The 22,820-nt window shown below is 38.0% G+C and overlaps 1 protein-coding gene and 1 non-coding gene across 3 annotated transcripts in view; one reads left to right on the plus strand and one right to left on the minus strand.

Annotated features, from left to right (window-relative positions):
- LOC145999590 (leukocyte receptor cluster member 8 homolog) overlaps positions 1–10,327 on the minus strand; it is a 31,908-nt gene extending 21,581 nt beyond the window's left edge. For both annotated transcript variants that reach the window (XM_083136628.1, XM_083136627.1), the window contains exons 1-6: positions 10,206–10,327; positions 7,708–7,834; positions 3,549–3,612; positions 2,739–2,811; positions 1,728–1,895; positions 693–1,233 (exon numbers count right to left, since the gene is read on the minus strand). In XM_083136628.1, coding sequence (XP_082992754.1) covers positions 693–1,233; positions 1,728–1,895; positions 2,739–2,811; positions 3,549–3,612; positions 7,708–7,787 — 926 coding nt within the window. In that variant the 5' untranslated portion in view covers positions 7,788–7,834; positions 10,206–10,327. The remainder of the gene's footprint in view (positions 1–692; positions 1,234–1,727; positions 1,896–2,738; positions 2,812–3,548; positions 3,613–7,707; positions 7,835–10,205) is intronic.
- Positions 10,328–10,756: 429 nt separating this feature from the next.
- Positions 10,757–10,838, plus strand: TRNAL-AAG (transfer RNA leucine (anticodon AAG)). The gene has a single exon. It is a non-coding gene; the product is annotated as a tRNA-Leu (tRNA).
- The last annotated feature ends 11,982 nt before the right edge of the window (positions 10,839–22,820 follow it).

Genomic DNA, 22,820 nt, shown 5'->3' on the forward strand with positions numbered 1-22,820 from the left:
TTGTGGGCTGAAACCAAATCCTGTCCTGCCATAGGCAGCATTTTTGCACTTGTCAATCCACTAAGACACACACTACTGGATAATTGATTGATTTGAAATTTTGGGTGCCTTGGCACGAATGGCTATTTTGCACCCTTCCAAGTATACGCAAAAAATCCCATTAGAAATTCTTACTTTCAAGTATAAAAAAAATGTAAAGAGCCCCTTGAGAGAGGTTAAAAATGCAAGTTACAAAGGGACATGTGAAGGATGAACCAAACACATTAAAAAAGGCAAGCATAAAAACTTCCTCTGAAACAGTGTAAAAGATCCATTCTTCTCATAAAATACTATTCCCAAGTATCCAAGGTGTATGCTGAGCCAATACACCTTCTTCAGCTCACGAAAAAATGAATTCCTGAAAGCTGCTCCTTTTCTGGTGCCAACATTAAGCAAATAATTATTGTTAGCGCCACCAACACAATTGACCAAGCAACTTCAAACCTTGACAGTAAAAAAATATATAATTTTTTTTTTAAAAAGGCACTGCAAGTATCATTAACTAACCCTCATAATATTCACACTAAGGATTGGTAAATCTTTTTTTTTATTTTCAGTTATCAGATCCAGTATTCCAGAATTGGATACCCATCTGTATTTCACCCATGATACTGAAGACATGCTGAAACACAAACATAATGTATGGTACTTACTTCAGACTTTCCGGCCAATCGTTCACCACAGGTTTTGGTGATTTCTGGGCTGTCTGTTGCTGCGATACCTCCATAGACTTATTCTCAGTGGAATTGCTGCTGGTAATCGATGCAGCATTCTTATTCGGATCTTGGCCCTGTCCAATGATCTGTATATCGTCATCCTCCTGAGGCTTCTTGAAGTGCAATGCATTGTTCATTCCAAATGGATTGTTGCTATTGTACTGACCCTGGCCTCCCATGCTGTTGTTATAAGCATTCATGAAAGAATTATTTTTATTCTTCTTCTTTTTCTTCTTTTTTCCACCCCCAGACTGGTTTCCGGAGAATTGGTTTCCCTGAAATCCTTGTCCACTTGGCGACGATTGGTTCGGGTTCACCTGGTTTGCCTGGGAATTGTTTTCGGGTATTTGTGGTGGCGGGATCTGGCAGTTTGGCACCTGTCCACCCTGGTGCTGCATTGCACCCATCGGTACGTTCACCAAGCCCATTCTACCACCTCGTTTTGCACCAATGTTAAACTTCACACGTGACTTGGATTCTGGAAAGAAAAAGGGCACATATTTGTCCATGTACTTACAATCAGGTACAAATCATTACAAAATATAAAAATACATTTCCTACTTCCAATGTATTCTAAAAAGCCAATACATTGTAGAAAAATAAATTATCAAAAAGGCAATGGAAGTTATTATAAATCCTCTTGTGTGAATTAAAAAACGCACGTGCATTCTCAGTTATCCAAATTTGGTGGGGGCCGTGCCAGTTTCTGATACATGAAAATTTGGATAATCCAGAACATACTGTATTATAAATGTACTGTACATTAAAAAGTTAATATGACACAAAAATTATTATTAATATCCTGGACTTTATTGGCCCACTCACTGTTAATGGTATAATTATACCCCAGAAGTATAAACTGCTTCAGTACACTATTAAACATTGATTTAAACAACTGAATATGTTCTTGTGTCTTTCTTTTTTAATTAATGTGACTTGGGAATTTTTAGAGTAGATGAAATGTTTCCTTACGGTCATTGTGCATCTGATGATAATCGCCAGGCGGACTTCCCGGTGGGGGAGGTGGAGGGTAACCAGCTCCAGGTGGTGGAGGAGGGGGTCCTGGTGGTAGTGGGGGCAAGTCCTCTCTGTTCCCCTCATTCTCCTGCTGTGAGGGATTATGGGTATTCTGCTGAAATGCTGGATGGAGGGAAAATAACATTTCCATTACAAAAATATCCTGAAGGAATCGTGCAATTTCAAAAAATCAAACTCATTTAGGTCAACAAATACAACGGTCACAATACTGTATACAGTTTTGCATTAGTATATATGTACTCCTTGTTATAAACAAGTATTGAGAAAATGAATGAAAATTACAATATGTACATAACTGAATCCCCAATAAAAAATAAAACTGCAAAAAGATGTGGTAATTAACTTATTACCTGCTTTAATTGCAATGAATTTAATATTAGTGATATTAAGAAAAACAATCGTCATCAATATGAAATTAATCTAGCAGACATGAATCCTGCAAGCATCTAAACCAACAAAAATACAGTAGCTATTAGCAGGGCAGCTACACTAAGACCAAGATAAAATTGAAGTATCCAGGTGAATTATCTACAAATTCAAGGTGTAAAAAATAACAATTGCCGCAATAGAAATTAATTAGTATGCATTTTACACAAACATTTATGAATAGTTCTGCCTGCTGAGATATAGAAAACAAACAATTAATATAAAAGTAAACGTACATCAACAACCCTCTCCCCGGGGATGTCAACAAGAGTAGTCAGTGTACGTAAGCAATAATGCCAATTGTCACTATTAAAATTTAAAAATCAGACCACATTCCACACCGGAAAGCCAAATAAGAATAGACTGCTCATTAGGGAAAGAGTAAATCGCTATTGTCCCCTATTTTCTTAGTCTAGAATGAAGTGACCCTTCAAAATATCTCTCAAAGTAATATTATACATCTTCAATGAAGAACAACAAACCATAAATGAACCTCAAGTATTCATTTTGTCTACTTACTTTGTCCATAAGCATTGTTCACCATTCCATGATTCATTGCCTGCATATGCGGATTATGATGGTAGCCCATGTTCTGAAATCAACCAATAAAATTTCAATAACATGACCAAATAATATTAGATTCCTATCTAATAAACAGGGACACACATTTATAAGGATCATCATCTTCAATACAAAACTGAACACATTTCAGGTTCAAAAGCAGTACATAAAATGAATATTCAGGACATAGCTCTAAAAAACCCTTGTAACATTAAACCAGTACAAATGGAACATAAGCAGTAATTTAAATTAAGTTCAATATGTCTGAATGTGTCACAGTACCAACGGAGAAGAGCTTCTCTTTCTACAATGCTTCTCAATCCATTGATAAAATTATTAATTCCTAATTTAAGAGTTTATCTTGCACCTGACTTGACATCATTTTGTGACAGATCATTGAAAAAAAAAAGTTGCGAAACAATGAAAGAGTTGGTAATATTCAAATGATCTTTAGTCTTTCTTAGGAATTTCACCTTATTTAGCACATATTAAGTTTTTTTTACATGGGAATTCAACAACTATGGCAAAAAGATGTATTTTATGAATATGCTAATCACAACTAATACATAGCAACATGTACACTGTAAGTTGCTTCAGTACTATTTTCTTCTAACAATTTTCATCACACACATACTGCAACGTGAGGATGAAGGATTGATAGATGAAACTGACGAAGAGATAGGATTCCATCCCAGAATCTTTGGTAGTGATAATGTAAAGTGATAATTTATGTTACAGTGAGAAGTAACCTATACTTTTTGTACATACCGGGTCGTAATGCTGATAATAAGGGTATGGATGTTGACCATATCCACAATTATTGTATGGGTTTCTGTAAAGAAAGAAAAACATAGAATTCAGATTCCTGTACACAAAAATACACAATATATTAGGAGTGGTACAGAATAATCATTACTCTATTGATATCAGACAAAATAGGCACATCGGTGTTTGAGTTTATAAGTTAAATTCACTGATTCAGTATATCTATAATTGCCCTGTTAATTTGTGCAAAGTTCTCCTATGTTCAACATGGAACATTTGCAATTTTCTATTGGATTGATACCAACAAAATTTTTGGTACCCTTGACCCTATTTAGCCCCTAAGAGAAATTGCATACTTCTGGAAGATTATGTTGTTTAAAAATGTTTAGCATTTTTTGCTAAAAACAAAGTGTGTTATGGTTACGTAAGTGTAATGTACCTCTATTACCCACCACCTCATTTCTTTAGATTTTTCAACTGTTTGAAAATAAAATTACATCGTTTCCTAGGGTGTTCCCAATATTTCTTTATTACTTTTGTTCATAAAAACAAATGAAATGTAATTAGGAGGCAAAATCCAGTTGGTGCGCATATCAGGCGCCATCTTTGAATGTGTCTCATTCGAGACACTCATGCCAGCGACAGTGTACAATTGGTTGGTATTGATGGTAATTATTGTAATTATTATATTTAATAAAGAACTGCACTTCTGCAAACTAAAAAGCATTAATAAAAAATATTATGGATTTTGTGAGTTATAGTGAATGATAAAATATATGCGAGACACTCATGCAATAATTGGTTATTATTTGTTATTAATGATAGTAACTTTTGTATTATAATTAATAAATAACTGCACATATATAATCAGGAAAGGAAGCAGTGATTCAATAATAAAATGTTTTCTTTAATTTTAGTGATAAAAAAGTGTGGACCCATGAGCCCCCTCCCCCCCCTTTTTATGTAAGTTTCTTGTATGGCATGGGTAAGCTAGGGTTACAACTAAACATGTAGTCCTGATGAGCACATCCGACATGAAATTGTCTTAAAACAAGCTTTTACATGTTTGGGTCTCAATATAAATGTTCGTCATGAAATAAATGTTAATTTCAAAATATTCGATGTTTCGGTACAATTAAAAATCTTTACTGTTCACAACACTATGCAGAAGCATACCTATTACATGAATTTATGTATATATCCTGTTTAACAGAGCTTTGAGACGGAAGCAACATATGGCTCTTGGAAACCAACCCTTAGAAGTACATGCAACCTTTCGAACTGAAGCAACATAAGCTGCAAGTGTCACTTGTCACTTGGAAGCAGTCCTCAGTAATCCATTCAAACTTTTGAACTGAGGCACGACAACAAGCTAAACATGTCACTTGCATGTTGCTCGGACTATACTGTTTTCTCAGTGGCGTGCATCGTGCCGCTTCGGTCTGTTATTCTTGCATGCATGGTGAATATTTTGCTTTATACTGAAGGAGACTATGTCGCTTATCATCTGTGACTTCAGTCTGAAAGCTCCTTCATTGGCACGCATCATGTAACCTCGGTCTTGTTTGTGCATGCGTGGTGGATGTTTGCTTAGACTGAAGGGGCCTTGTCTCTTCAATGTGACACTCTCCAGTGTCATGTGTTGCTTCCTTCTGAATGTTCTCTATACTTAACAAGATTGTTAGCTATTTAATCAGAGATTAAGATCTAATTTAGCATGTAAATCAAGAGAGAACAAATTGCAAGGACTGTTGATGGAAAAAGGCCGGCTTTTTGATAGAAGGTTCCTTTCATAATCATGAATGACCCCCTGGAGTAGAATAAAGTTCTAGTGCCATTGTTTTTCAACCACCGGTCTGCAAAAGGGGTTGACAACTAATTTAAATCTAATTTTATATTTGACAGCAAGTTTATACATAATTGAACTATGATTATGCCATACTTGATATATTCATATTAATTACGATTGCATATTAATTTTCTTATAAACTTTCAAGATCAGAAATGTATTTATGAGTGAAATTGTTGGGATGAGGGCATCGACATATAAGAAATAAATTTACTGGGCTGTGGTCTCACAAAGGTTGAGAACCACTGCAACAAGCAGCCAAAATACATCACTAGGTTTAGCTGCCATTTAACCAAATTATACATGCTGTACTGGAAAGCCAGAACACAAATATATATTTTACTGAACACAAAATTTAGTGTAAAGAGATTTGATACTAGTTTTTCAAAAGGTAGAGCAGTATTTCCTTTTTAGCTTCATGTACATGTTCGTATAACAAATTCAAACATTGAAAATCATATCATACTATTAGGTTCTATTAAAAACACATACAAAACTAATCTAGTTATGTGAATCTGTTTATATTAGGGGAGACCGGGGTAATTAGAACAGGAAACAGCCTGTAGAAGTTCCACTGTAAATTACTCAGAAAGTTACTGATGGATTTTTTAAAAATTTCTACCATTTAAAAGGACATCTTTTGCATATTTTTGAAAAAAATAATGACCATACCTGCATTGCAAATACTCGTCCAAAAAAAAAAATTGTCATGACACCATAAAATTGTTCCAATTACCCCATTTCAACTGAATAGCTTTAGATTGCTGTTGGGGTAATAAGAACATCATATATATAAATGTCCCATTTACCCTGCAAATTTGAACACAATAGCTCTACTTCTTCTGGAGTTATCAATGCTTGTTTAAATAAAATCCCAAGTTAACGTCTTTTTTTCATAAAGTTCAATTTCCCAGCTGTGAAGCAAATATGTGTGAATGAAAATCAGTGTTCTATGATTTATTTGAAAGGTTACAGGCCATTCTACAATGTAGTAAAGAAAAAACTTCTAACAGTTACATGTACAATCTAGTATACCCAAGCGAAATCAAGCAAATTACGCAATGTTCTAATAACCCATTTGCAGAAATTTTTGGGGTAATAAGAACTTTGCTTATAAAAACCAGGCAAATTGCCCATAGACAACCAAACTCACATGAAATGATGTGTGCCCTTATGTTTTATTATAGGGGTGAAGAAAATTTTGAAAGGGTTCTTTCATTCACATCCAGTATATGCAGAAGCAGAGAAACACCAAGCATGCGTCACATCATTTTTGCAGGTGTATAATAAAAGTCAAATAAAACTTACTTTTGTGTAGTTATTCCAATAACAAATTTTCTGCATGTAGGTTTAGTGTAGGTACATAGGTATGAAATGTTATTACACCAGTCTTTTCGTTTTAAATTATTCTACATTAACATGTTCCAATAACCCCATGTTCTAATTACCCCGGTCTCCCCTACATAGATATATTTAATAAGCCTTCTAAAATATGAAGATAAAACTCCGAAAGAACCGCCCATTCAAAAAAGCAAGCTTTCTTGAAAACACTGTTTATGTCTAGCTGCGAATTTTATGTTGTAAATTGTATTTTATATTTAGAAATGAGTGTCTATTTTACAGTAGGGAGATAAACGAAAACAATGGAACAGGAAAAATACTGCCAACTCCTGTATTTTCAATGATTTGAGACACTTTTGTGAAAAAGCCGAAAAAAGCCCAACCAAAAAAGCCATGGAAAAAACTCTGGGTTGTTTTCTGACCTCTTCCAACTCTCTATTTCACACATATAATTTCATTTCAGTCAGTAATTTATGTCAATCTGTGGCTGCGATTAGGGGTGCAGTTGACCCCGCTTTTTGCTATTTTTAGCCCCATACTATGCTAAACCTTATTTACCAAGGGAAAGTAAACTGCCCCCTCCCCGATTTTGGCACCTTGCTCCTCCAGTTTTGAAAGGTTGCATGTGTGTTTCAGGTTTTCCTTATTTTCAGCATTGCACCCCCACATCACCCCTAGATGATTAATCCTGGCGCCGCTGCTGCCTCTTCCTACATTATTTAATATGAAATTGCATATTAACTAATTATCAAAGTGAAGAAAATGTGTTGATTGTTCATTTTTTCTGTTCGTTCTAGTGAATTGCTACAAATATTTTGATTTTTTCAGAAACAGTCAATTTCCCTGACATTTCTAGAAAAAAAGTAATTCCCTGACTTTTCCCAGGATTTCCAAACTTGTAGACACCCTGATCACCATCCATTCAGAAATATGCAGGATAGAAAAATCCACTAGAATAATACTGGAACTTACCCATACGCTCCATAAACTCCAAATGGTCCGTATGATTGCCACGGATTTGGCATTGCTTGATTTTGCAATTCTTCGCCCATCTTTAAAGATGTAACTGCAGTCGGGTATCACTAAATACAGCTTCCTTCTGCAATAATCAATAAAAAATACTTCTTTATGTAAGACACTGGCTTATACAACACATACAATTACCAAAATAATACTAAACTTTGTACATAATTACTGAAAGTTAATAATACACAAGATATAGTTATTAACACACATTCATTTTCACATAGACGTCGACGTATACGTGTACACCCACTGCAAGAATGAAGTTAAGGTAAACAACTAAATGACTTTGCACTATATTATTAGATACAAGATTACTGCACACCTGACATTCGAACCACCAATAGGGTTTCTCAAAAGCCATGTGTATTTATTTACATTGAGTCCATTCTTGCAGCAGACAAGAGAATAATGCACTCAAAGCTATCGTAACCTATTCAAAATGTATAAATAGCAACATTGGGCCCAATTTCAGATTTCAACATTGTACGCAAGCAGTTCAAATTCTATTTATGTCTGTTTACACATACCTGGGATTTTTGGCGATTACTTAATGCATATTTGCTTGAGAATAGTTTTTCATATATGATTCTTCTCTTGCAACCAGCCAATCGTTTTCTGTTGTCTTTGTTATAGACTGCTGCTGCCATCTACGTCACATGTGTGTGGTGTGAAGGGATTCCATAGTTAGGTTAGGCAAGTCAGGTTTAGGGCTCTCAGTAATCAAATAACATCTCAATGCTTTGGTGGTTAGGTTAGACAGGCCAGATTAAGGGTTTTTAGCATTACAATCATTTTCCCCAAATAGTTTCAACACCTCATGCTGGTGCTGGTCTCAAACATGACACCCCTTCAAACCTCCAGTCGCCAGTAGTGTGGAATGCAAAGAGCCATAAACCAGGGCCACCTAACCTAACAATGGAATCATTAGCGACACAATACCTCTTTGGATACCACACATGTGAAGTACAGTACATGGTAACAGTTCGTTATATCGGAGACACATAAAAACCTGATATTTTGTGTTTCACATGGTTCATGCTTACCAATTATGTATTGCGGAACCTAGTTCAAGGTGCCATTATGCTTTTTACACGAAAACAAACAGAATTTTTCACATACACAGTGATTTTCCTTTCTTCGCTTCTGTAACACACAATATGGAGGGCACATTTTGACTCACTTTGTGTTTATGCAGTGTTTCCAACATTCTTCATTTCTATAAGTGAGCACCAAATTTTAAGTGCAGATTCGTGATTATGAGGTTCAAATTAGTAAGTATCCCAAATTTCAAACAAGTTGGATAAATTCCCTGTATTGTTAAATTATACCTACATTATACATGGGTAGCTGACGGATAGCCCCACGAACCATTCACGGATACCCCCACGAACCATTATGCACGGTAGCTGACGGTTAGCCCCATGAACCATTTCCGATAAGGTTAGGTTACGCAAGCATGGTTAAAAAAAAGGGGTTGGAAACACTGACAGAGGCTTACGTCATCAAACGTATGCAGCATGCAGTTCACTTAGCGAAAGCAATGGCAATTATGCGTCGGTGAGATATTTCTGTTGAAAAATACATGATTTCCCGGTCAAATATATTCCACGATGAAAGAAAATACCTCGACGAACGTTGGAAAGCTTGAAACTCATTTCCGTAAGTAGTTTCTTCTGTAAAAATGAAGAAATGTGTCTCCGATATAACGAACTGTTACCCAGTAGATGACAACAGCAGTCCATTCCCAAGACGATGGTTGTTCACAAACAAAATTCACATAAGTATGTATGGAGAAATCAAACTATGCAAAGAATGCCTGTGTACAATGACAAATTCAGAATGTTAATGCCACCTGGTCACAGTAATTTTGCATAAAAACGTGCAAGAAAATACTGGAAGTATTAGTAGACCATAGAATAAACATACTTTTACGAATAATGAACACTAAAAGAAAATTGTACCACGAAATTGTGATTTTCAGAGAACGGGTTGAAATTAATAATGCATACGATTTGGTGGAGCGTGCCCCGCTCCAAGTCTTCTAAACAAAATATCACTTTCTGCGAGAAAAATGTATTTTCTGATGCACACCGATCACGGATATGCGTTTCAGTTATATGTTTTGTCATCTTCATAACTGGGACAGCCACTACAATGCACTTTGGAAGCGAGACTTATTTCGGACTAAATTATCGAACACTTCCCCATATCTCGACTTAGCCGACTTCAGTATTGATAAAAATAAACTCCTTATTAGAAAAGTAAAACACTATTATTAGTTTTATCGGCACTGCAATAACGCAAGATGTATTGGTTGAAACGTTGAATCTAAAATATCGTATTCAAGAATAGGACACAAATGTAAGTTACCCCTCTATTAGCATTTACATACCAAAATTACCTATTTATAATACCACTCGATAGTACACCCAAATATAACTTACTTTATGAGTCCCTGGATTGCTTTAAAATTAATTCATCAAAGTTGTAATCAAAGTCTTTTCTCATTCTAAAACAAAATGGTTCTTAGCCACGACACGAACGGAAAAGATTGCTCCAAAATTAGCAGTGTTACCGCACTATATTTTTATAAAGTACTAGATAGCAATTTTGGCACAAGTCTGGAAGAACCGAAAAATAAAACAAAGCAGTATAAGTTATTACAAGGATGTATATTTTGTGACTTTTAAAATAGTAAGAATGAAGTTATTAGTCAAATGTATCTTAGGTACTTCTGATGAATACTTCTGTTATTTCCCATGCACCTGGTAACATTGTATAATCTCGCTCCCAGAGTTATCTCATTGTTCAATAATGCGTTTGAAATTATTTTATCTGCAATGTTACTAGCATTAAAGGTTTTCTTTTTCTGCTCGCAAATATAATCAATATTTTAATTTCATTTAAATTTTATTGTGTGAATCATACTGCAAACGTAACTTATTTAAAATTCATCACAATACAATTTTCGTGATGGGGACAATTTCGTGGAACAGGTAGCGTGGCCGAGCGGTCTAAGGCGCTGGTTTAAGGCACCAGTCTCTTCGGAGGCGTGGGTTCGAATCCCACCGCTGCCACAAACTTTTTAGCCAACCGAATTTCTAGCGATAAACAGTCACTAGTCATTCGAAACAAATTGAATTATTGTGTCAGAATGTCTTCGAAACAAATTGAATTATTGTGTCAGAATTTGTACCGTCGAAAATTATTTACCACGTACTACATCATCAGCTTGCCCAAGATTTTTGAGGGAGGGCTTACGCACGCTTTTTCTTGTAGTCAGCCCTCATTTTGGCAGCTTTTCCTACCTTTGACGTTCTTGTTTTTAGGAATATGAACGCCACCAACACCCACCCCTTTGGGCACGCCACTGTACATCATACACCCAACCTTAGTTTATCCCGGAGTGGTTAGCGTATCCCGCTTTACACACGGACAGGCTAATCTGGACTGGACCTACAGTTTAAAGTGGGATCCGAACCACTACGTGTCTCCAGCGGGTATCGAACCCGGGACTCCTTCATTACAAGTATTGTGAAGCAGATGTGGAGCTTCATTGTGTTTATTTTAGGGATGGCCAATTCCGGATAAAATTTTATCCAGATATTTGGATTATCCGAATGCGTGTTCTATTCGGACAATTTTTTTTACGGGCTATATTCACATATTATTTTAATCGTCATGTTCATATTGAACTGTACGGATCCTTCATCAAATCTGTACTGCCGGACATTCGGATATACGAATTATCCAGATTCTCGGGTTATCCGTTGCATCCGAAACAGATATCGGATAATTCAAATCCGGATATCCCTTATTCAGATTTTGTGGCCCAGTTTACATGTCTGACTGCATCATTTCTACCATGGAATGGAGTGGGAGGCAAGTCATTTTTATAGGGACACGGACGCAATGTATTTTCTCCACTCAGCTGCCCCTAAAGAAGAAAGTTTCAATTTGAAGTTCGCCTTCCTGCGACAACCATCTATGCCAGTCGTCATTCGGTGCGCACGAATAGAAATATTGGTAAAAATTAAATACGTCCCTTTTCTGGGGAGAGGTCTGGGATGTCAAACTAAGGGAGTTTTCGGACATTTTCATTATCAATACCTTATAATAATATATGACAAATTAAGTTATATGTATAAAATATATTAATTTAAGCCAATTGGCATGGTCTTTCTTACCCCTGTTCCGAACGTCATATTTATTTACTTTTGTCAAACGCTCTTTCACAAATGCAGTGGCATCCGCTGAAAACCTGAATGGCCCACCTTTAATCTTAAGCTTTTCTATATCTTAAATTTTGCCTCGTTTGTCTCCTTCACTTCGTAAATTCCCGATCTTTGAGAAATATGACTGTGATAAAAACAGAAATATAAAATGCAATACAGCAGCGTAACTAACAGGGACTGCACCCCCCACCCCGCAACTTTCAGGTGTGCGCCCCTACGCCCCTACTTTTTTCTTTAATAAAGTTTTCCTTTCTAAAGTATTAATTCACGCTTACATTTATATTAGGAATATATAAATATGAAAATACATTCATGACATTTGAATCAATGTCAAAACTGGTGAGAAAGGTTTAGACAACAAACTGTACAAAAATATATGTATTTTCAAATTCAAATTTTCGTTATTGAAGGTTGAGGTTCAGCCCGTGGCTGTTCTTCCAAGTAGCCCAATTTATCCATTTAAATTTTTCATAATTACATATGAGAATACACTGTTACTACAAACATTACGATATTTTTAAATGTTCATTACCAGTTCTCTGCGTTTCTTGATGGAAGCAAATTCTTGTTCTAGTTTGGTCAAGTCCAGTTTTCGAGCCTGATTGCTTCCGATGCTTAACAGCGCCAGTTCACTCACTCTCACTCTTGCCATTTTGCTTCTTAAGTAATTTCTGATCAATTTTAGCTTGGAAAACGAACTCTTAGCTGATGAAGACGTCACAGGTAGGGTCAAATACAGCATATAAACAGTGCATACGTCAGGAATGCTACTAGCCAGAATATTGTTTTATATCCAAAGGAATTCTGCAACTTTGCTGATGATCGACATGATTCATCTTTTGATTTCAGTTGATACTACGTCCCGAAAACAAACTATTTCTCTAACTATACTGCAGGAGGTCTTAGAAAGAGCGCATCGCGGGCTAACAACAGATGTCGCTCGCACACTGTTGCCGATACTCTCGTGTCGTCTGCTCCTCAGCCGAACAAACAGGCCGAGGTAGCAAGAGGCAGAGGTCACTCACCCTTCCAGAAGGGTGCAGCGAGCTAGCTGTGGCAACGGGGCTCGCTCATTCGCGGATCTGATTGGTTCTCGCAGACACACCCCGATATTGTCGTCTGCTGCAAGCTCACGAAGCGATCTTTTTAAGGCCGCATGGAGTATACCGTGCAATTTTCTTCATATTTATCCCAGAAATTTAGTAGCGGATTCCACTGTTTGTTGGTTTTTCCGTTAGGGCGGTGGGGCTTGAAAAGGTGAAGCTCTGTTTGATTTGTTTCATACTCTGAAATCTATTGTTTACTTGATTGACTACAATAGATAAAACATTGTAGAAAATCGAAATGTTCTTGCCTGTCGACTAACCTTCTGCGACGTAATCAATGACTTGAACTATTCATGTAATGAAGGTTTTCTTCTAATCTGTTTTTTTCACTTTCTACTTTTCTAGTGATTAACATTTTCTGTTTGCAATTGAAAAAATTAAATATGTTTGGTTGAAAATATATTTTAAAGGAAAACTTTTGTTAACTATCGGTCTTTCGTATGGCCGGTGGCAACCCACCATCGTGAGGAAATTGGGGAGCTCCAAGTGAGTGAGCGTAATCCGGTTGCGAAGTCCTACAACGGCTGGGGGTTGGTCGGGCCGACCACCCGTCCCCCTAGTCTGGCTGCAGATCTCCACGCCCCCTTGGTGGCCCGCGTGGGAGGGAGGCCAGCAGTCGGTAGGTAAGCCTTGGCCCAATATTGGGCTGTAGCGCTATAGGGCTACTTTACGTACTTACTTACTGCAACCCCGGGCGCCCCTACGCGCGGCGGTGGTTGCGGGTGTGTTATTTACGCCCCTGATATAAACTTTTTAGATGGTACATTAGCAAAATCACCCGTACATGCATTCAGACGTTTACTCTTAGCTAGAGAACAGGGGGGGGGGGCACTGCCCCCTGTGAAAAATGCAGAACACATTCCTACCTAGAATTCTCACTAATCTTTACAATTATATCATCATGTGTTACTCTAGCAACATAACAAAGACACTTATTGAGTTTGTGATTTATTAGGGTGTATATAGGCCTCCCCGATGGCACAGTGGTAGCGTCGTCGCCTTGTAATCAAGGGGTCCCGGGATCGATACCCGGTGGAGGCACATAGTGGTTAAGATCCCACTTTAAACTGTAGGTCCAGTCCCGATTAGCCTTACTGTGCATAAAGTGGACTTAAAACAGCAAATCAATCAATTCCGTATAATGTCGTCGTATCAGGATTGGGGGGAAATTCCCTTCCAGATTCAAACTCCGGGAAATGTTTCTTAATTTTCAGTATCTAGAACAGTTGTGGTGCCTAAAGTGTTCGGATGTTTTTCTTGGATGTGTTGCTATGAACTTGGAACTGCTTAAATTTTTGTTTCCCAAGTCTACCTTTTGATAATAGTGATTCATGTGGTAGATAGAGGGAGTGGATATTTGATTTTTGTTACTTTCCTTTGCTTTTCTGCCACGTAGCTAATCGCAACAATTAGTGATGACGTGAAATTGATTAAGATACACTCATAAACAGTGCCCGCAACCACAGGGGGCAGGGGGCATTGCCCCCCCTCCCGACCTTGGACGGAAATCTATTCTAGGGGAAGTAAACATTGAAGTAAAAAACAAGACTAGGAGAATCTAAGAATAGCAGGATAATCCCATGGCATCCTGTAAAATTATTTGCGCCATATTAAAACAAATTCTTTCTATGAAACTTAATATGAAATATTAATGATGACACTGTAATCCAAGAACTCATTGATCAATCAAGGGATTCCTATTAGTTTGTAAGGTATCAAAACATGCATTTCAACTATAATGTAATACAATTCACACAATATTTTGCAAAATGGTTAACGTAACCAATAGACAAACATTGTCTGTAGTGATGTAAGAGTCTCCCCTTTGAAGGAAATAGATTCCGCGGAGAACTAAGGGACCCATGTTTTAATGTTTTAGCAAGTACAAAAAAATGTATTACAAATTTTTACACAATTCATCAAGTGTAGATAATATGCAACCATTATTATTTAATTAATTCGATTTTTCTTGCATAACACAACACAATGGTGTTGTTGGATTGTCGTTAGATTCCTTTGGGCGTAAAAATCCTTCATACTGGAAACTAGAGGGAATTATTATGAAGCATGATTTATAAAGGGCTCCCTTAATCAGTTCTGCAGAGAGACCCAAATCTGTTGGTACATGTTAATCGCCTATTAACATTATCGACCTGTAAATATCAAGTAGATACAGTCCCTATTAGCCTATGTATGTTAAACTTTATATTCTTTATCACGCTGGAAAGGTCATATCGAAATATTGCTATTTGATGTTGCTCGTTTTTTTTTGGTTCGTTGCAGTTTCAAGATATCATCCCTTTTCTGTTACTTATCTCTTTTATGGACTGGGCAAATGCCTCTGTGTACCTTTGCTATATCTGCCAATGTGACAATATATTAAAAATTTGCCCCCTCTAGGATTGACTTCGCCCCCCCCCCTCATGCAAAGAATACAGGCCTGCTGCTGGCTGGACCTATAGTGCAGTAACTTGAGAGAAGCGAAATATCTGGGCCTCGTGTTTGTGTTCTGCGTGATATAATATTGCACAAGTAAGTTTTTACTTACTTTCCAAGTGAAAGGCATTTGTAATATTTAGTCCATATTATGATAGCTCATTACAAGCTCGTACCCAGGATTTTTTTGAGGGGGGCCAGACCCATAGGCGAATTTTCATAAGTTTTCTCTCTCATATTATACACTAATATATATATACACCGCGTGAGGCACCTAAAAGTACCACCTAAAATAGCGAAGAAACCAGAAACAGTAGCGATGTGAGGTTTGCGGGAAACAATAATATCAAATGGGGCTCGTAAATCGGAGATATGGGGTGGGTCGAAAAATATCGACAAATGGGGCATCTGGAGCAAAGTCATATTTTTTTTTTAATGGAACGATATACAATAACATGCATAATATAAAAGAGCACACGCAGAGAAACACAATGCCGTTGGTCTCATGCATCTACTGCACATAGGAACGAAGATATGGCCATGTGAAAATATGTAAACAAACTAACAAGTGGCCCACTTGACCGTCAGTACCACGGCATGTACAAGTATGAGATGTCGGAAGCCATTGGACAAGATGAAGACAGAACGTGTTAAAGGAAGAAAAAATACAGTAGACATCGTCAGCACCATGTATTTGACAGTGTTACAGCATAATGAAAATGACCATGACAGTATGTCGAAGAACCACTGCGTAATAAGCGAAGACCTGTCAAAGTGTGTGTTCAAAGTGGTGGCCGTCAGCTGCGATACAGGCAACGAGGCGCCCACGCAAAGATCGTTGCACAGAATGTAGCATCTCGTAGGGAATGTCCCTACAGGCCGCAGTAATGCGGTGTTGCATATCCTCTGGAGTTGTTGGCACATCCCGGTAGACAATGTCCTTCAGCTTTCCCCACAGGAAAAAGTCTAACGGTGACAAATCTGGGGAACGAGCCGGCCATTTGACAGGCCCTCCACGTCCAATCCAACGATTTGGAAATGTATTTTCCACACATGCCGTAGCGCGTCTTGCACTGTGAGCTGGGCACCCGTCATGTTGGTACCACATTTCCCTCCTTGTCTGAATTGGTATGTCCTCCAATAGTACAGGCAGTTCATGTTGTAAAAACTGTATGTATCGGTCAGCATTCAGTGTCCCTTGTATAAAAAAAGGGCCAATGAGATGTTCACCCACTATACCACACCACACGTTCACACTCCATGGGCGCTGGCGTTCCACTTGGCGAAGCCAATGTGGATTTGTCACCGACCAATAGTCCATGTTCCTTAGGTTGACATTTCCATGATTGGTAAAAGTTGCCTCGTCAGTGAAGAGGATACGTGACAAATCGGGTGTGTCGTGTCGTAACATCCATGTGCAAAACCGAACACGGTCCACAAAATCATTCCCGTGAAGTTCCTGATGGAGAAAGATATGATATGGGTGAAACTTGAGTGTGTGCAGAATGCGCAATACACTTCGCTGACTCATCCCAGCAACCCTGGCAATTTCACGGGAGCTAACGTGCGGATTCACAGCAACAGCGGCGAGAACATTTGTTGCACCTGCCTCACCTGTAGTTGGCTTGTTCCGCACATGTGCTCGTGGTGTTACACTTCCGGTGTCTCTTAATTTAATAAATAACTTACCAAACAGACGTCGAGATGGCTGTCGTCTGTCCGGATATCTCTCTGCGTACACACGGTAGACTTCTGAGGCATTCTTTCGGCATTCCCCATAAATCAGGATCATGTCCGCTTTTTCTATGTTTGTGAACACCATAATCTTCGATCTTACCACTACGACTGCTTACTATGAACTAACACGATCTCGTGGACCTGCTATCAAAACTTGCTCTGCGTAAAGGCAGTTCTGTCAGGCACCTGAGAAGTCTTACATGCCGTGGTACTGACGGTCAAGTTGGCCATATCTTCGTTCCTATGTCCAGTAGATGCATGAGACCAACGGCGTTGTGTTTCTCTGCGTGTACTCTTTTATATTATGCATGTTATTGTATATCGTTCCATTAAAAAAAAAATATGACTTTGCTCCAGATGCCCCATTTGTCGATATTTTTCGACCCACCCCATACCTCCGATTTACGAGCCCTATTTGATATTATTGTTTCCCGCAAACCTCACATCGCTACTGTTTCTGGTTTCTTCTCTATTTCAGGTGGTACTTTTAGGTGCCTCACGCGGGGTGTGTGTGTGTGTGTGTGTGTGTGTGTGTGTATATATATATATATATATATATATATATATATATATATATATATATATATATGTATATATATATATGTATATGTGGGGGTGTATAGGAGAGGGTAGGTAGAGAAATTTGCACATTTTGTTACGAAATGTTGAACAGCATTTTCTAATCTAAAGTCGGAATCACGAACCTTACGACCCTCTGTAAACAAACCGTCTAACGTATCACTCCGCGTCAGCTGTTCGTGAATGCCGTGGCCATCATATGCTGTTCGATTGGACTTCACCCGACCTTTAATGTTACATAACATGGAAAAACGTATTCCTATTTTAACTGACAGATCTACACATTGAAGTATATGAAATGTTCGAGAAGTGATTAAATACGTGTTCTTGTTCAAGAATGAACATATGTTTCTACGCCAAAAGTTCCATTTATCTGACACTGGGCTAACAGATTCCCCTTCCCCCTCCTCTCTCAGTATGACAGCGCCAAAGTAAAACTTTCAAGAGAATGAGAGAATAGTTTCAGTAAATTCAAGCCTTTTGGTTTTATTGCTGCCCCTTCCACCAAATTATTGCCCAACATTGTTGACATACAGAGTATTGTTTGCTCCTTTGTGCAACAAATATGCCGCCAGTTTTAGCGGAAGCTAAACAAAGATAAGCCGAGGAATAAAAATATATTGTTTATATTTATTTCTGTTTCTCGTGCACTGGAAAACAATAACACGATAATAATCACATTATTGACCCACGTCTCATGCAAGTAATGTATTTTCTTACCTTGATTCAGCAGTTCCTTCTCGAACTGGAAGCATTTTCGGCGCTAGACAACGATATCGTCCCTGTCAATGAGTGCCGTCTGTCAAATTTGCTTCCCCAAAACGAACTCAACGTACCACAAGAGTCGATTTAACGTCGAACGGGGAGATGTCATCATCACTATTAACATTCGCCAATATCTTCCCAACATTGGACAGCTTTTTGATTGAAAAAATTCGAATGCACCTTGCGCCGTATTGCGCTTATCTCAAATCGGTGTACTCGTTTATGCGAACAACAACGTGTTCCTTCACCGGACACAACTTGACCGGTCGTTTTCCTTTCTTTCACCAGACCGAAAACACAAGACGCAGACACACAACTACACTCGGCCACTAACTTCACTGCTTTCTCAGGATACTGCCGACACAACGTCATATAAACGTTAAGATCAATCTGCTTCTCGCCACTTTTCAAATGGCTGTATCTCCGAAAGAAACTATGAGAACACGGAGACCTTCCTGCACGCATGGAAGTTGCCATGTTCGAAACTGGCGCTATTTTTTTGCTGCTTACATGATCGGTTGAAATGTACACAATCATCACGTATTATTATTATAAAGAGAAACCTTTAATGAAAATATATTTTAAAATGTATATCCAAATGTAATTTACAAGTTTTTCTTGCTAGCGTGCTTTTATAGAAAGGACTACATGCTGCGGAAGAAATCAGTTTTTATGCTGTTGCCAACCTCAATACTTCTAAGTACAAAAACGGAAGTGGTATGTCGAACGTCGACATATGTTAGAGTGATTTCACATTGTCAGTGAGGATGATGCTGCTGGGGGGGGGGGGGGGCAGAGCCTATCTATAATCCAGAGGTGTTCACACTCCGGAATACTTTTGTGGGTGGAGGAGGGCGAGTCGTGACGATGAGGGAGGTTGAATGAAAAGAAACACCCCTCAACAAGGGAGAGAAAAAAGTGACAATATTTAAGAATTCACCCCCAGATTTGCATTTTCCTTTGTATGTAGGGTAGCTACAAGAAAATGTGACTACCTCAAAATATTTGTGTATCTTACAGTCTTCTTTCCCCACTTTTTTTTTTTGCCAGGGGGGCAATGCTTCAATAAGTTGCAGTTTTAGTTTCCCTTGGTGCTTTTATTACATAAACCAGCATTTTCGAACGGGGTGACAAGGACATACGAGTGTGTTTTTGGATTATGTATCTTTAGAGACGTTTAGGTACACTCTGGAGAATACTGGAACGTGTGGCATTGAGATGTAGATCGTTGTGACACGCACATTTGTCATTAGTTTTACTTTATATTTGTTTTTTGTTATTTAGCGTAGCTATTCTTCCATTTTTGGCTAATCCCGACGATGAGGATGAGTGATCGTCAGATGAAATTGATGATTAGTTTTACCTTTCCGACTTTATACACCATTTAAAACAATCTCAAACCTTGGGTTCAGGTATCTTATTTAATTACAAAAGTGGGTGTGTTAAATATCAAACTATTGTTTTTATCTATCAAAGTGACAATTTTTAATCATGTCAAACTGTTTACTTTCCGTTGAATTTTGACGCTGTAGTGAATTTACTTTATTTCATATAAAATAATATTTTCACTTCATGGTTTAATTATATAATTAAACTAATATTTCATATTTTTGATTAAATTAATTGAACACTATATTTATGTAGCAGTAATGTTAAGTGTGCCAGAACAATCATTGAAGTAGAGGGAAAAATAGATTAGTTATTTAATTGGAAGCAATATCGCCTTTTAACCCTTAATAAATCGTTCACAAGTAAATATTTTTATCTGGCGCGAGGCCTCAGGCGAGTGCCCGAGTTGCCCCTCCCTAAGTCAGGCTCTGGTTGTTGGAAATTAAATGACTCGTTCATTGAAGCAAGAGGTGGTCTGTGCTTAGATTACATCATTTGATGCACAGTAGGAGTTTTGGCAAGGAAGAAATAAATGGTCGCTAGAAATTTGTGTAATTAACGTAAACAAACTTTCGAAAGGATATTGGAGATAGTGTGATGGTCGACCCACCTCAAATTTGAACAAAGCTGCCGCGTTTCAACAGAGGGGTCTCTGGTTCCATTCCTAACATGGCATTGGTTCCCATTCATGTAGGACCAATTCTATTTTTTTTTTTTTTTACTTTGCAGGTATACTTTAAAATTTATATTTCATTAATTGTACAATTTGTGCCTTCCGATGGCGTGTTTGTACCGTCGTGGCCTTGTAATCAAGTAGTCCGAGTGGTTTAGATACCCAGTGAAGGCACATTGCACAGTGTTCGGTTCCCATTTTTAATTTAAACTCTAGGACCATATTAAAAGATTCAGTCAGCGATTCATCCAAATCTCTAACACCTTAACAGTTTCTCTTTCCTTTCTCAAGACGACCCACAAATTTTTCATAAAGCCACAATTTGTCACTGACTAAATTTACTCTTACACCTAACCCCTACTATAAAAATAAATCCGTGAGTAGGCAGCCCTTGAAGGGCCTAGGCCTATCTCCCGACTGCCAGTCTCCCTCCCACAATCCTACCTAGAGGAGTGGAGATCTTCAGTTCAACCAGTAATGGGGTGACACGTGGTCAGCACGTTGAACCCCCAGCCGTCGTAAGAGATTTCAGAGCTACTCACTCGTAGCTCCCAAATTTCCTCACGATGGTGGGTTGCCACCGGTCCTATACACAGATCGAGAACCCAGGACGACTAGAACCCATGCCTCCCGCAGTCTGCTCAAAGCACAGCGCCTTAGACAGCACGGCCACAGAGTAGTACCCTACTGTAAAACCTATGGGTAGGGAAGAAGTTGGTTTTATTTTTCCCTACATTTCGATGTTACTTTTTTTTACTGCAATTCGGTGTTATTTTTCGTGTGTTTGGCAAAATTAGGTTTCATTAATTTAAAATATTTTTTCGCATGCATTTTTACGGATTCTTCTATGCTTAAGATTTTCACATTGATTTAGTTCTGAAAATTGAGACAAATTTTAGTTTTAATGTCAAAATACAAATTATGGCTTACCTATTGAGATATGACCAAATTTCTTCTATTTGGAAAACTATTTAATCTCGCCAGTCACTAAATATGAAATTATTATTGCATGATATCGCCCAAATCTTTGAAAACAATAACACACATCACATTTCCCTACAATGCCAAAAAATAATCAGACCTCAAAATCCAGTTGTGTACAACCCCCCTTCCCCCTTTCCGAAACAACAGGTGCTTCTTCCTGAAATTTTTAGCTCTAGGAAGATCTCCCCGAGCGAATTCTATTTCAGGACTAGGGAACTGCACCAAACTGCAGTAAATGAAGAGTGACAATCTCTTTTGAATATCACCAGCTAGACTACAAATGAGATCAAATAGTGCTTCGGGTATTTTTAAACAAAAAAAAGTGCTATCCACAGTTTATATTACATATTTCAGAGTTTTTCGCGTCTAAGTGCAAAAATCGGGGTTATCCTGAAAAATCAAAATTCGCGTTATTTCGCGATTTCGAAATCCCGAAAACTTGCCTCCTTAACCCACCCAAATACATTTTAAACTCTTTATTTCACTTTCCTAAACTTTTAGGTGTTATCGTTAAAACTAAAACTTCATGGGTTATCACAGCGTCAAGGGTCCAAGATTCGAATCCCGGCGTGGGTGTTCTCCGAGAGTCCCCTCAACAATTCCATCATTTTCGCGATTAGCCAAAATTCGCAGAAAGCGAAGTAAAATAAACCAAATCGTATCTATCAAATTACATATCCCAGATGAAAAATTCTGGGTAAACTTCTTTGGCAGAGAAGGTCTATTTGCGGAATCTGAACTTGTGTTTAAGACTTCGGTGGACCCCTGGAAAACAATGCAGGAACCGCACCTGGATCTTGATGCTGATGTGGACAGTTTGTGCTGCAGACAACACAAAATACAATAGTACAATAGGGGAAGACTCTTCTTTAACATGCCAAAGACAATAGTTTCAAGTTTTACGATTGCAGTGATATAAGACAGACTATCTCCCAATCCTATCTATTATATCCTAGGCTTTCAATCATTGTTGGGTTGAGACATCCGCAAGTTGTCCCGCTTCTGCATGTTTTTACAGGCTAATACCACATCCAGAATTCTTCCAGCCTCCCGATGGCAAATATGGTTGGACTAAGTGAAGCCTACCCTGATAAGAATTGCGCAAAGCTCAAAATCTGAAAGCAGAACAACGATATGTAAAAATGGACCAACAGC

Source organism: Lepisma saccharinum, chromosome 15 (genome assembly GCF_977018435.1).
Source record: "Lepisma saccharinum chromosome 15, izLepSacc3.1, whole genome shotgun sequence".
Taxonomy (NCBI): domain Eukaryota; kingdom Metazoa; phylum Arthropoda; class Insecta; order Zygentoma; family Lepismatidae; genus Lepisma; species Lepisma saccharinum.